We start from the raw sequence: 14,217 nt of genomic DNA on the forward strand, positions 1-14,217 counted from the left end.
GATAAAGGGGTTAGCCAACTTTGATGTTCTCCTTTGACCTCATTTAATCCCAAAGAGATATTTAGCTTCTTAACCTCTTCATCTCCCCAACCCCTAGTCTGTTAACTCTTACTTTTTCTTCACTTTCTTCTTTATCTAGTTTAGCCTTTGTATTTTTAGCAAGCAATGGGGAGGTCAACTTTGGCTAGTTTAAGTAGAAATAGTTTTTATTGAGTTATTAGATACCTCACATAATCTTCAGGGGTGCCAAAGACATTAGGCTCAGAATCACATCATGGTGGAGACTAGATGCTGTACTAGAACCTCTTCCGTGGTAGTCTGGAGGTAACTATTGGTATTATCTCCAGAATGGATCTTCTGTATTTTAGCTTTGATGTCATACAGGTTTTGATTTAGCCTAGGTTTCACATGCTCAGTAGAAAGTTAGGAAATTTTCTAAGACTAAAGCTTCTGTAGAGGGAGGTATTATTCCCCAACAAGGCTGTTTGCCTGTCAGGTGGTCTAAAGGAATGATGGACATCCACTATGAACCTCATTTTTCTTATGCTGCTAGGCATAATCCTGTGTGACTGTAGATAACTTTTTCTATTTTCTAACAATTACTTCAAACCTTGACATTCTTAAGCTCCAAATTCCAACATTACAGTAAGGAGAGAGAGGGAAGATATGAATGAATGAGGAAATTTTACTATTGCTTAATAGTAGCCAAATGTGTAGACAGATGGCTGAAATTACACATATCAAGGCCTTAAAATGGATTATCAACTTCACCTAGTTGAAATTTTAAGAAAGAAACCTACAGTCTAGATTAATTCTAACTTAAATGCTGTTTTTTTTAAGTACAAGTTCAGTGGTTTTCGCTAATGCATCACTCATAATTTTAGTTTTCACTATACAGAAACAGGCATTTTTAAAAATTGCCTATTTTCATTCAAGATGAATACAGAAGACCTTTCCTCCCCCACCTACTAAATTATATATTTCCCAGAATCTAAAATATGCAAGTTTTTAAAAAGCTTTTTGATGAATTTGTTAATGGTAACTGTAAGGGCCTTGTAACAACAGGCAATCTCAATGAAGTGTACCATAAGCTAGATTGTCTCTCTCTCTCTCTCTCTCTCTTAAAAGATTTTATTTATTTATTCGTGAGAGACAGAGAGAGAGGCAGGGACACAGGCAGAGAGAGAAGCAGGCTTCAAGCAGGGAGCTGGATGTGGGACTTGATCCTGGGCTGAAGGCAGGCGCTTAACCACTGAGCCACTTGGGCGTCCCTAGATTGTCTCTTTATTCAGAGTTCTAAGACATCATTCCTAAGTCACAGAATTCATTAAGACAGATGAAAAAAAAAAAGGACGGTTATGTTATTCAGATCATCAGAGGAATATTTTTAATTTTTGAGCTGGTGCTAGAGAAAGTCCAGGCAGTGAAGTGTTTATATTGTCTATGAAATCAGAAACCAAGGAAAAAATGGAGATGTTCACTTTCATGAGTCTACTAATTACAGTTCTGGGTGTTCAAAGGACATTTTTACCATCAAGAATTTCATGAATGTTTTATGATGGAGTATTTTTCATTGTCTTTACTGTGATACCGATATTTAGAAATCTTTGAAAAAACAGGAAAGAGATGGAGATGTAAAGTTATTTTTCCAGAAAACTTTTAAAATGTCTTTAGAATAAACAAGGACATAATGTGTTCCCAGTCTATTCCTGTTATTCATGTAATTAGTATCCCTAATCACACCTGTACCTTCTTTAAAACCTTGACATAAAAAAACAAAACAAAACAAAACAAACCTTGACATACCCCATTCGAAAATGCATCTTTCAAAAACTGGCTTTTACGTGTATTTTATACTCACAGTGAAATAAATTCTTAGGAGACAAAGGTGTACTGTATTTTATTCTTCCTGTGAATTAGTTGATATGACAATGTCATGTACAAAATAAACAATTGTTAGTAAATTCATATTTCAAAGTCAGCATTTCAGAGCATAGTGGTTTCATGTAATATCAGAGATAGACAAAGTAGCTTACCATATAATAGGTAATTCCAGGTCAAAATGGCATATACCATTTTTTCTGTCAAGCACAGCATAGTTTTTTCTACTTCATTTATGTGGCTAAGACTGTATTCTTCTTCAATTGCCAGTCCCAAAGGACGAAAAGAGAAAAAAAGTGATATTGTGGCTTAAATTACCTCTTTAATGAAGCACTTCTTCATGATTATGAAGGACTGAAAACAGACCTTCCTTAACTTCTGTGCTATTTACAGTCCTGCCAAACATTTGAGATGTACTGTTCATATTGTTAATTTTCTTTGTAGATACCATTGAAATTAAGAAATCAGGCTTTGAAGCCAGACTGAGTAGAGTCCAATTACCTGGATTTCAATCTTGGCTCTGCCACTTGCTAGCTTTGGTTATAATATAAGTGGTCACTCTGAGTTTCTCATTTCCCTCATTTGTAAAATGGATATGAAGATTAAATGAGTAATAATACATGTAGAGTCCCTGTTTGGCACAGTTATTTTTTGATTTTTTACTGATTCTCTGCATATCTGAGCGCAGTGCTTGATAATTGCAGAGAGTTCCTGCCCTTATGGAATTTAAGAGTAGGGTGGGGTGTGGGGTTGGGGGCACAGACTATAGTACAACCTGATGTGTTTGGTGGAACAGAAGAATCGGGGGGTAGTAGACAAGGAATTCAGCCTAATAGTTTTCCTTGTTGGTGGCACACTTTGTTATTAGTACAATTTTCAGATTTTTGTCTGTTGTCAGTGATTGGAATAATTTTAAATGCTGTTCCTGAGCAGAAGTTACCCACTAACACAGTTAAGTATAGTAATTCATATCAGCTCTGTGTGGTGTCTAAGCATGGATACATTTATTCTTTGAACAAGCATGTGTTTAGCACTTGATCACCACTATATGCTAGCTGGAGTTTGCATCTTCAAATAGTTATTGTCCTAGCTGTATTAGAGTGGTGGTAATGCCCAGGAAACTGTGGAAGTATAGGGGAGATGCTTCCAGACTAATTCAGACCTGAGAAACAAGTTGATTGACTATACTTAGCTTTTCAGAAGTCCTTCTGGCTTCCAAGTTTCTTTTTCTTTTCACTGAACTTAATGGAAGTACTGATTTGGTCTCTCAACCCAAGAGAAAAAAAACAGATTTCTAGCCCAGGTCATTCTACTCCATCTCTTGGGTGTTATTGCTCAAAGTGGAATACAGAGTACAGTTGACCCGAAGAAAACACGCCTTTGAACTGCACGGATCCACTTACACATGAGTCCACTTGTACGTGGATTTTTGTTGTTTTTTGATAAATTCAGTACAGTACTATTAAATGTACTTTCTCTCCCTAATGATGTTTTTTAACATGCTCTTTTCTTTAACTTACTTTATTGTAAGAATATGGTATATAATACAAATAAAAATATGTGTTAATTGCCTTATAGGTAAGGCTTCCGGTCAACAGTAGGCTATTAGTAAGTTTTTGGGGAGATCAAAGTTATGCTTGGATTTTCAACTGTGCAGGGTGTTGGTGCTCCTACCTCCTGTGTTGTTCATGGGTCAGCTGTACTTTCTTGCTACTTGTCAGTCCAACTGGAAATAAAGCTTTTCATTAAAGGGATACCTTGGTCTAAAATCTTAAGATTTATTCGTCCTTTTTTTTTTTTTTTTAAAGATTTCATTTATTTATTCATGAGAGATACAGAGAGAGACAGAGACATAGGCAGAGGGAGAAGCAGGCTCCATGCGGGGAGCCCGACGTGGGACTTCATCCCGGGACTCCAGAATCACGCCCTGAGCCAAAGGCAGAGAGGCTCAACTGCTGAGCCACCCAGGCGTCCCAAGATTTATTAGTCCTTGGTACCTAAGTGTTTGAAACAGCTTCTTCCATTTTTCCTTCTTTTCAGATAAGGACATTGTGAGGTTTATGTGTGTGGCAGTAGAGGGAGAAAAAGAAGAAGGTGGAGGATATGTCTTGAATTGTTATTCTCATCTGACTTTAGGATAAACACTTTTAAAAAAATGTAGTGAATTAGAGTAAAATAATTTATGAGCCATTTGCAAAGGAAAAGGGGTTGAAATAAGTGATGTCTTTTGTCCACTAGGGGGTAGTGTGGACTGTAAAAAATTAAAATGATTCTTAAAGGACTAACCCTTATTTCTTCATATAGTTGCCTTGTTTTAAGTAATTTCTGTCCATATTATGTTTTTTTTTTTTGAAATTGCTACAAATCATTATTTTCAAACATAATCTTGTGACGGGAACAAACAATAGCACCCACATTCCGGTTATTAGTGATTTAGATGTTGTAACATTACTGTTTGTATAGAATTTTTTGAGGGGAAAAAGGTGATATTTTTAAGTTTCTCTACCAGATTTTACTATAGGAAACAAGTTATTTTAATAATCTGTGAGTAACAGTATAACAGGATTGTGTTTCACTGTCCTGTATGGTAGCTACTAGCCCCATGTGGCTATTGAGCAGCTGAAGTGTGGCTAGTTTAAATTGAAACATTATAAGTTACTGGGTTTGGAAGATTTTGGATGAAAAAAGATTATGAAATATTAACAATTTCTATATTACATGTTGAAATGATGCTATTTGAATATATTAAATATTTTAATTATTTACTTTTTAATGTGACTAGCAGAAAATTTAATATATTTGCAGCTCATATTTCTGTTGGGCAGCACTGCTGTAGAGAAACATTCATCACCCATTTTTATCAAATGCTGTACACATCTGTATCTGACCTGATTTTGTAAGGATGTAGTGTAGTGGGGAAATTGAGCAGTTTTGTCTCTGTTTCTAATCCCAGCCAGAATAAATACAGTCACTTCTATTATAATGAGATCTATGTGTTCCTAAAATTCATTGTGTTAACCAGAATTGTGCAGTAAAAATCACATGGCTCATGGATAAAATGTTAGAGACATAACACTCAAAAAACGATAAAATTTTTTTGAATGCCCACTTACTGTAGATGATAAAGTTGCAGATGCCCTTAAGTAGTTTGCAATTGAAAAATTGGCTTTTGCTGTATATCAGTAATCCCCAAAAAGGAGCCTCTGTTTGTTAATATTTTAGAACTGCTTGTAGATGTAGTTAAGAGAGATTGGAGTAGACCTGCATCTCTCAGTTTGGTAAGACTGATTGTGATAACAAAATTGATAGTGTTTTCAAGTATGGTCAGATGGCTCTTGGGTGAGATGATCTAAAAGATCCACAATTAACATTGTTAGTAATACATTGCATTTTTGTGTTTCAGAGAATATATATATATATATTTTAGAGAAAGTAAGAGGGTGAGAGAGGGCATGGTGAGGAGAGAGTAGCAGAGAGCAGAGGGAGTCTTAAGCAGACTCCATGCTGCGTGGAGCCAGAGGCAGTACTTGGTCTCACAACCTTGAGCTTGCAATCTGAGCTGAAACCAAGAGTCAGGTGCTTAACTGACTGTGCCACCTAGGTGCTGCCAGAGAATATTCTAAATGGGGAAAAACCTAATTGTTGTAGATATATGTTGGAAGTATATATAGAAAGTTACTAACTGGATCAACTTTTCTCATATTCAAATTGCCTCTCTTTTTCTTAGAAGGGGGGAGGGGCAGAGGGAGAGTCTAGACTCTCAAGCAGACTCCCTGCTGAGTGTGGAGCCCCCACCTGGGGCTAGATCTCAGGACTCTGAGATCATGACATTACTTGAGCCAAAATCAAGACGCTCAACCAACTGAGCCACCCAGGTACCCCTGCCACTCTGTAAGAATACTGTTTATTATCTAAAATTTTACTGTTCATAATTCAGTCATTGCCTTAAAAAATGTATAATAAAACTTAGATTGCTTAATAGTGACCACAAGTTGTTATTGAACTTTAAAGTGGGACAAGACCTAGTTAATGGAATTTAGTCGACAAAGGCTACAGTTTACTGTGGTATAATCCTGGAATTTGCTCTTCAAGTCCCAGTAGATCTATTGAGGAGTAGGTCAATTTGATGTTATTTAATTTCTTTTAAAAGTATTTAAACAAGTAGGATCATAATGCAACAAATGTTTATTCTGTTTTGTTTTTTTTTTAAACAAACTGCTGTTTAATCTTAAAGTTTGTTATTGTTGCTTTGTTCTTACATTCTTTTTGAGTTGGTTGTATGTGGCTGCTACCTTCTTATGTGATCTTATTTATTAAGTCTTTCTAGTATCTCTTTTGATCTTCAAGGCAACTCTGCATGAGAGGTAATCTTAATTATGATATAGATAAGTCAGCTGAGACTCAGCAGTGTAAATTATTTGCTCAAAAGTAATAGCTAAGATAGCAATGCAGTAGGAATTTGAACCCGTAACTTCTAGACTTGATGAAATGCCACTGTACTTCACTGTTTTTCTACCAGAGGATAATACAAAACTAGAAGGTGTTTCATACTTAACCATGTGTGAGTAGTAGCAGGAAGGATTTTATTTCCTATCCACTTTTGCCTTTTTTGGGAAAAAAAATTGACTTCAGCTTCTGTGGATGAGACTTGTTCCATTTGGTTTGGTTTTTATTCATTTTTCCTCCCCATGATTTATGCTGTGGGTTTGTTTGGGAAGTCAGTGCCATGTAGTCAAATAATAATGCATCTGTTTATTATATCAAAATCCATGAGAACTTGAGAGCGTATAAAAACTATTTCAGGGATCCCTGGGTGGCGCAGCGGTTTGGGGCCTGCCTTTGGCCCGGGGTGCGATCCTGGAGACCCGGGATCGAGTCCCACATCGGGCTCCCGGTGCATGGAGCCTGCTTCTCCCTCTGCCTGTGTCTCTGCCCCTCTCTCTCTGTGACTATCATAAATAAATAAATAAAATAAAAAAATTAAAAAAAAAAACTATTTCAAAAGGTTTTCCACACCTAAAAGCTTATTCTAGAATGTGTTCTGATTAGATCTTACAATTGATTAGGCCATGTTATATGTTTAAGATATACAATTTTTAGAAAGACTCTTTTATTTTGAGGGGGAACCGAAGATGAGGAAGGAATGCTAAATCTCTGACAATGTGTTCTAAGAGTGAATTTTGAGGCTATTTTGGGATATGATCTTGGAAGCCCTTCTGGCAGCTTTTTTTTAGTTTTGAATAGAGCTGCTACTACTTTGTGTAACCAGGGAGTGGGGTTTTGGGGTTCCTAGACCCCAGCCTTTTTTTCCCCAGTCTCCCTCCTAATGGATTTCTAAAAATAATAAGACCTGGGGCAAAACAATAGGAGGATGGAGATGAGGAGAGGTCAGAATTCAAGGAATTTTACCATCCAGTTTTTTTTCTTATTCCTTTATTATTGTTCATCCTTAATATCTTTATTATCTTTATTTTTTTGCTAAAAGTGAAGGCCGGCCGCTTTTTTTCTAATTCCATGTCGAAGGGCTTCCCACAGTGAGAGGCTTCATTACTGCCTCTTGAGATTTTTTTTTTTTAAGACTTTATTTACTTGAGAGAGGGAGAGAGTGAGAGAGCAAGAGAATATGAGGGTGGGGAGAGGGGCAGAGGGAGAGGGCAAAGCATATTCCCCACTGAGCAGGGAACCCAGTGCCAGGTGTGAACCCTGGACCCTGGGATCTTGACCTGAGCTAAAGGCAGATGCTTAAGGGATTGAGCCACCCAGGCAGGCACCCCTCCTCTTGAGATTTTTAATGCTCTGAAAATGTGTTACTTTGAACCTAAAGAATATTTAGCTGAAAGTAGTTTACAGCATTTCAGCTTCTCATTTGCCCTTGCATTGCCATGATTAAACCAAAGCAAAAAGAAAAAAAACTGGTCTCTAATTAAAGTACTGAAGATATTACTTTAAATGGCTAGGAGTTTAACACAGTTTGGGAAAGGGTTTAATTTTTTATCTGCATCTTATTATTTCAGTATAAAACTGGGAAACCTCTTTTAGTATGTGCCCTGTACACTGTAGAATGAAATGGTATAAGGTGTATGTTTTTTCTTAAGTGAAGGCAGTGTAAATACAATATTCTTATTCATTGTTTTTCATATCTAAAACTTCAGATATAGCAGTGTTCTAAAATTTTGCACATGCCTATTTATAAAAGTATATTACTAATATATAAAATTACACATGGTATTGCCAGTTTCTTTTATTGTATGTTAACTATTCTGGGCTAAAAATAAGTTTATAAATAGAAATTAGGTTATTTCTTCCCATGCCTGAATGGATCCTTTTGTCTTCTTCCTGTGATGTGCACATCCTGCTTTGAATAATACTGCTTTAATGTTAAAGATGCGATTCTGATAGTTTATTCCTTGTTCTTTGTAACATCAAATAGATTCATAATTCAGCAAGTATTTATTGAACATCTGTGGTGCCAGGCAGGGTTCCAAATGCTGAGGATATAGCAGTAAATAAAACAGTCACAAATCTCCTTTTATGGCACTTCCATTCTGAACAAAATAAGTGAGATATGTAATATGTTTGTAGTGCTGTGGAGATAAAGTAGGGGAACAGGAATAGGGACAGTGTGGGATAGGGTGGAATGGGCTTTTATTTCCATTATGGAGGCCTTGTAGAGAAAACACATTTGAATGAAAATCTTAGGAGTTCTGAGGGGGCAAACCAGATAGAAATTTCAGGGGGAAAAAAGCAAGGGCAAAGCCTTTGAGGGAGGAGTATGCCTGGCAGGTTGGAAAATTACAAAGCAGCTAATCTGGCTAGAACAAAGTGCCATGATGGGAGTAGGTTGGGGGAAACATAGCTAAAGATGTGATAAAAGTAGCTAGAGGGGATCATATAAAGCCTTTTCTTGGGGGGGCCATTATAAGGACTTTGAAAGGTCCGTGAAACACAAACCCAAGGAGGGAGTAGAGAATGAGGTCAGAAGAAGGAAGAACAAAGTGAGGCTATTGCAGTATGCCAGCTGATGGCGGCTTGGATGAGAAGTGGAGCCGCAGGGGGTAAGGAGCAGTCCGATAGATTTTGAAATTCAAGCCAACAAAATATGCAGATCAGGTTAGATGTGGTGGGATATGAAGGAAAAGATTTGATCAGTTGGAAGGATGGATTTATGGTTAACTGATATGAAGAAGGCTCTGAAGGAAGAACAGGTTGAGGGTGAGGAAAATCATGCTAAGTTTGGGATGCTTATTAGACGCTCAAGGGGAGCTGTTGAACAGGTCATTATGGATAGAAGAGGCAGGATCCAGGGGTGAGATCTGTGCTGGGTATGAATTGGGGGAGATGGTCATATACAGGGTGCATTTAATATTTAGATTCATTGGACAATATGGGATCACTATGAAGCGTGTAGATAGAGAAACCCTAGGACAGAGCCCGGGCGCACTTCAGTGTTGGGGAGTCAGGGAGGAACCAGCACGGAGGTTGCAGCCAGACAAGTAGGAAGAGTCAGGAGACAGAAGAGCTTGGCTACAGGAAGCTGGGTGATGTTTTGCAAGGAGGAGGGCAGACCAGCTGGGTAAGATGTTACATTTAGGTCAAATAAGATGAAGATTAAGCATTTGTTGGTGGAGGGTGGGGGAAGAGTAAGGTCAAGATTATTTTCTGCTCTTATGGGGAGAAATTAAAGCAAGTTAGTAGAGTTTGGGGAAAGATCCAGTGAAGAAGGGGAACTGATGACTCAGGAGAGAAAAGCTGCTTGAATAGGTGAGAAGAAGATAAGATCTAGTGTTTTGGAGGAGAGATCAGTCTTAGCCTAGAGTGACAACCATTTCATCCACAGGACGACAGGCAAAGCACATGGCACACCGTTGAAGGTGGGTATACAAGTGCTACAGTGGGAACTTTAAGGAAGTGTCTGTTTTCTTGTGAAATAGAAAACAGAGTCATCAGCCAAAAGTGAAAGTGAGGATAGAGATACTGGAGGTTTGAAGAGAGAAAGGAGAAAGATTGAAAAGATTGAAAATGGTTGTTGGGAAGCAGATAAGGGTCCAGGTTGTATATATTTCTCTAGCCCTGTTTAGGTGCCCAGGCACTTGGCCCCTCTACATTCTCTTCTGTTTTTCAGAGGAAAGATTTTCAGTAACTTTTTAGAACTAATTTTACTTTTTAAAAATAATTAAAAGATTTCATTTTTAAGTAATCATCACACCCAACATGGAGCTTGAACTCATAACCCCAAGACCAAGAGTTACATGCTCTACTGACTGAGCTAGCTACGTGCCCCTAATTTTATTTTTTAAACAGCTTGGTTTTGGTAGTTGCAGATATGTTTTCTTTTTTCTCTTCTCTCTCTCTCTTGTCTCCTCCTTACCACTCCTCTTCTTAGTATAAAATCGGTTTCATTAGTCTAATTTTTATTATCAACATATTTTCAGACATTTGTAGCTGCAGTGTATATGTCATCAGTATTCACCTGCAGTTGCATTCAGGTGACTGGAATTATTTAAGTAGTCTTTTCTTTGAACTTCAAGTTTTCTATTATAGAACAAAAACCCTTGGGGAAATTGGAGATGTTCTGTTAAGTCCAATTCCAAGAAGTGAACTTAATTTTTAGCTTGATGTTTAGCAAAATAACATATGTTTCATAAATATATTATGTTTTTCTGTTGTAGGAAACCCAGCGTTTGCTGGCAGAACCAGTTCCTGGCATTAAAGCAGAACCAGATGAGAGCAACGCCCGTTATTTTCATGTGGTCATTGCTGGCCCCCAGGATTCCCCCTTTGAGGGAGGGACTTTTAAACTGGAACTATTCCTTCCAGAAGAATACCCGATGGCAGCCCCTAAAGTACGTTTCATGACCAAAATTTATCATCCTAATGTAGACAAGTTGGGAAGAATATGTTTAGATATTTTGAAAGGTAAGTGTTACCTTTATCAATATGTTATTAAGATTTCTCCTTTTTCTCGTAAACATTCCATATTGAGAATCTGAACATTGAAAACTTGCCTTATATAAAGACCACAGAAGTCTGTGGGAATGAAATGCAGTAGTTCTGGGGCTGTTGTTTCATGCTTGATCATTCTGGGCCTGTTGCCTTCATAGATAAGTGGTCCCCAGCACTGCAGATCCGCACAGTTCTGCTATCGATCCAGGCTTTGTTAAGTGCTCCCAATCCAGATGATCCGTTAGCAAATGATGTAGCGGAGCAGTGGAAGACCAACGAAGCCCAAGCCATAGAAACAGGTATTTAATATCCATTCTCCTTTGCACCACTTCTACTTTTTAAAACAAACATATACTACTTTTTAAAAAACTTTGTTTAGAGTCTTAACAAAAAGCAAAAAATACATTAAGGGGGATAAGTCATCTGCTTCTAGTATGTAGACACCTCTTAACAACAGATGTTTAAGCTCGATCTTAGGGCCTTCATGACCCCCCAAATGTAAAGGCAACCTATAATTGGGAGCTTTCAACTCTTGTGTAACCTATACCTGGTTTATCAAATACCATTCATCTAGCAGTACATAAAGATAATGGAAAACTTTTAAACTTTTTTGAGCTGCTTTTGTAATTCATCTGATTAATAAAACTATGTCAGTGTATAGCTAGGGAGTTTGAAATCAGTAAGCTTCTTCCTGTTACAGAGTTTAACAAAATTAATGGAGAGCATATCTAGAAATGGAGGCAAAAGACCACTTTTTCATCCTGAATTTTGTAGAACTTCTGGATTACATTGTAGTGTTTTGCTAATTAGATATACACAGTCTTTTTGTCTGATTCAGATGATAGAAAATGGCATGAATTTAACATAATACTGCTTTATTTTTATAGAGTTTAGAAAGTAACATTGAACTAAGTAAAATAATAATTGCATATTTGTTTTTGTCTACAGCTAGAGCATGGACTAGGCTATATGCCATGAATAATATTTAAAATCGATCTGATCATCAAGTGTGCATCACTTCTCCTGTTCTGCCAAGACTTCTTCCTTTTTTGTTTGCATTTAATGGACACAGTCTTAGAAACATTACAGAATAAAAGCCCAGACATCTTCAGTCCTTTGGTGATTAAATGCACATTAGCAAATCTATGTCTTGTCCTGATTCACTGTTGTAAAGCATGAGCAGAGGCTAGAAGTACCATCTGGATTGTTGTGAAACGTTTAAAAGCAGTGGCCCCTCTCTGCTTTTATTCATTTCCCCCATCATGGTTTAAGTATAAAGCACTGTGAATGAAGGTAGTTGTCAGGGTTAGCTGCAGGGGTGTGGGTGTTTTTCTTTATTATTATTTTTGAGGGGGAGAGGTAGTTTTATTTTAATTTTATGGGCTCCTTTCCCCCCTTTTATGGTGATCTAATTGCATCGGTTAAAAGCAGCTAACCAGTTCTTTAGAATATGCTCTCTAGCCAAGTCTAACTTTATTTAGACGCTGTAGATGGACAAGCTTGATTATTTGAACCAAAATGGGAACATTAAACAAACATTACAGCCCTCACTAATAACATTGTGACTTTGCTGTCAAGTGTAGAATCCTTCCTTCAAGAAAAAGCTTGTGACCATTTTGTATGGCTTGTCTGGAAACTTCTGTAAATCTTATGTTTTAGTAAAATATTTTTTGTTATTCTACTTTGCCTTTGTACAGTTTATTTTACTGTGTTTATTTCATTTTCCCAATGTGACAATCGTATTTAAAAATTAAAACTGATGGAACATTCTGTTTTGGTCTTCACCATCTGACATGTTGAATGGCAAGAGGTGGATTTTGCCAGTTTCTTTTCACTGATGCAAACTTGTGTTAGGATATCACTGAATGGAGTATTTATAAGCGGGCCCTGAGCATGCATAAAGCATTGGTATCTGCTATTTTTTTTACCTCCTAAAAATTTGAATAAATATGTTTGTGTTGTCTGATTAGTTAGATGATCATTGGTGTCTTGCCATGATGTTTGAAACTTACTGTACAGGGGAGTCACAGCAAAGCAGCAGTTGTGAACGACTTTGTATAGGACTTACATGTTGTGCCACATTTGTTTGTGTCTGGCATTTGGGATATGACCTTTTTCTTAGTTCTTGTCTGAAAACTTCATGTGTAACCACTGGTGCATGCTCTTAGGAAACACCAATGTGATAATCATTCAAGGTTTGCTGAGGCATTTCTGAGTCTTCCTTATAGACCTGAGGGGCAAGATCTCAAGCAACCAGTTTGCGTAAGTGTCATCTGAAAGGTTTCTTCCTTTGAGAGCATCAAATCCTCAGTTAGTGATTCTTACTTTCATCCTTCAGTATTTGCTAGGGGAGCTCCTATTGTTTGATAGTAATTTTTTCTGCATTGAGAGTTGCTCTCCTCAAAAAACTGTTCTTTCCCCACCTTCTCCATATCGAATTCCTGGTCCTTGTCATTTGTAAGTCATCAGTGTAGCCAGTCATACGGATGTACATGTTAACCTGCGGGTTGGAATTTTTGTCTCTTGCAGTTTAAGGTAATGGATATTGGTAGCCCATCGGAATTTACCCCACTCTTGATTCTCATAACTTCTGGAGTTCCTTCAGAATGTGGTATATTATTTTATTGTGCTCCTATATGTAAGATGAAGAATTACCTATTAAATTACATTTTCAACATATGAAAGTTTTTGATGACTGGTAACTGGTATCCTTCAAATAAATGCATTGCTTGGAAACAAATGTTAGTTTAATTCAGAATAAAATTGTTCATAACCTTAATGTTGTAAATTTAAAGCTCTTAAGAGCAGTTGTCATTTATAACAATTCTTGTGCTGTAGAGGGTGTCTTGTTACCAAGGGAACTGAGTTGCATTCTGGGGCCCAAATGAACGCTCAAGCAGTTCAGTAGAGATCAGCTTTATTCAGTGCAGGTGGCACTACCTGTGATGATCATTTAGTATTCTAAGTCCTAAAATTCCAGATTTAAATCCACTGTACCACAAAAATGTCTAGAATAAGACTTTGATGTCTACTGAATTTGAGTTCTAGAAGTACTAAAACGGAATAACTCACTGTTTTTGTTTCAAATACGTGAATTCCTGATTTTATGGCATCCTGTTTTTTCCTTTCCAAGTTTGTTAAGAGCCCCCATTGTTTTGATATAAGACTCTTTCTCAATCCATCGGTTGGTGGGCCAGTTTGTTGACTGAACTTGCTTAGGAGTAAAGGGGCTCTGGGAGAGTCCAGGGTAATTTCAAAAACTGGCAGTGACCTTTGGCTTTTGGGCCCATTTTCCTTGGTCCACCACAGTGTGGTTAAAACATTTTGTATTCAGTGCCAACATTTTTAAAAATCACTTGAAAAAGTGATTCACTTTCAAGATTCACTTGAAAA

At 37.3% G+C, this 14,217-nt stretch overlaps 1 protein-coding gene across 1 annotated transcript in view; it reads left to right on the forward strand.

Annotated features, from left to right (window-relative positions):
* UBE2N (ubiquitin conjugating enzyme E2 N) overlaps nt 1-13,603 on the forward strand; it is a 36,431-nt gene extending 22,828 nt beyond the window's left edge. The window contains exons 2-4 of the mRNA XM_055336629.1: nt 10,551-10,797; nt 10,983-11,123; nt 11,773-13,603. Coding sequence (XP_055192604.1) covers nt 10,551-10,797; nt 10,983-11,123; nt 11,773-11,813 — 429 coding nt within the window. The 3' untranslated portion in view covers nt 11,814-13,603. The remainder of the gene's footprint in view (nt 1-10,550; nt 10,798-10,982; nt 11,124-11,772) is intronic.
* The last annotated feature ends 614 nt before the right edge of the window (nt 13,604-14,217 follow it).

Source organism: Nyctereutes procyonoides, unplaced genomic scaffold (genome assembly GCF_905146905.1).
Source record: "Nyctereutes procyonoides isolate TBG_1078 unplaced genomic scaffold, NYPRO_anot_genome, whole genome shotgun sequence".
Lineage (NCBI taxonomy): Eukaryota > Metazoa > Chordata > Mammalia > Carnivora > Canidae > Nyctereutes > Nyctereutes procyonoides.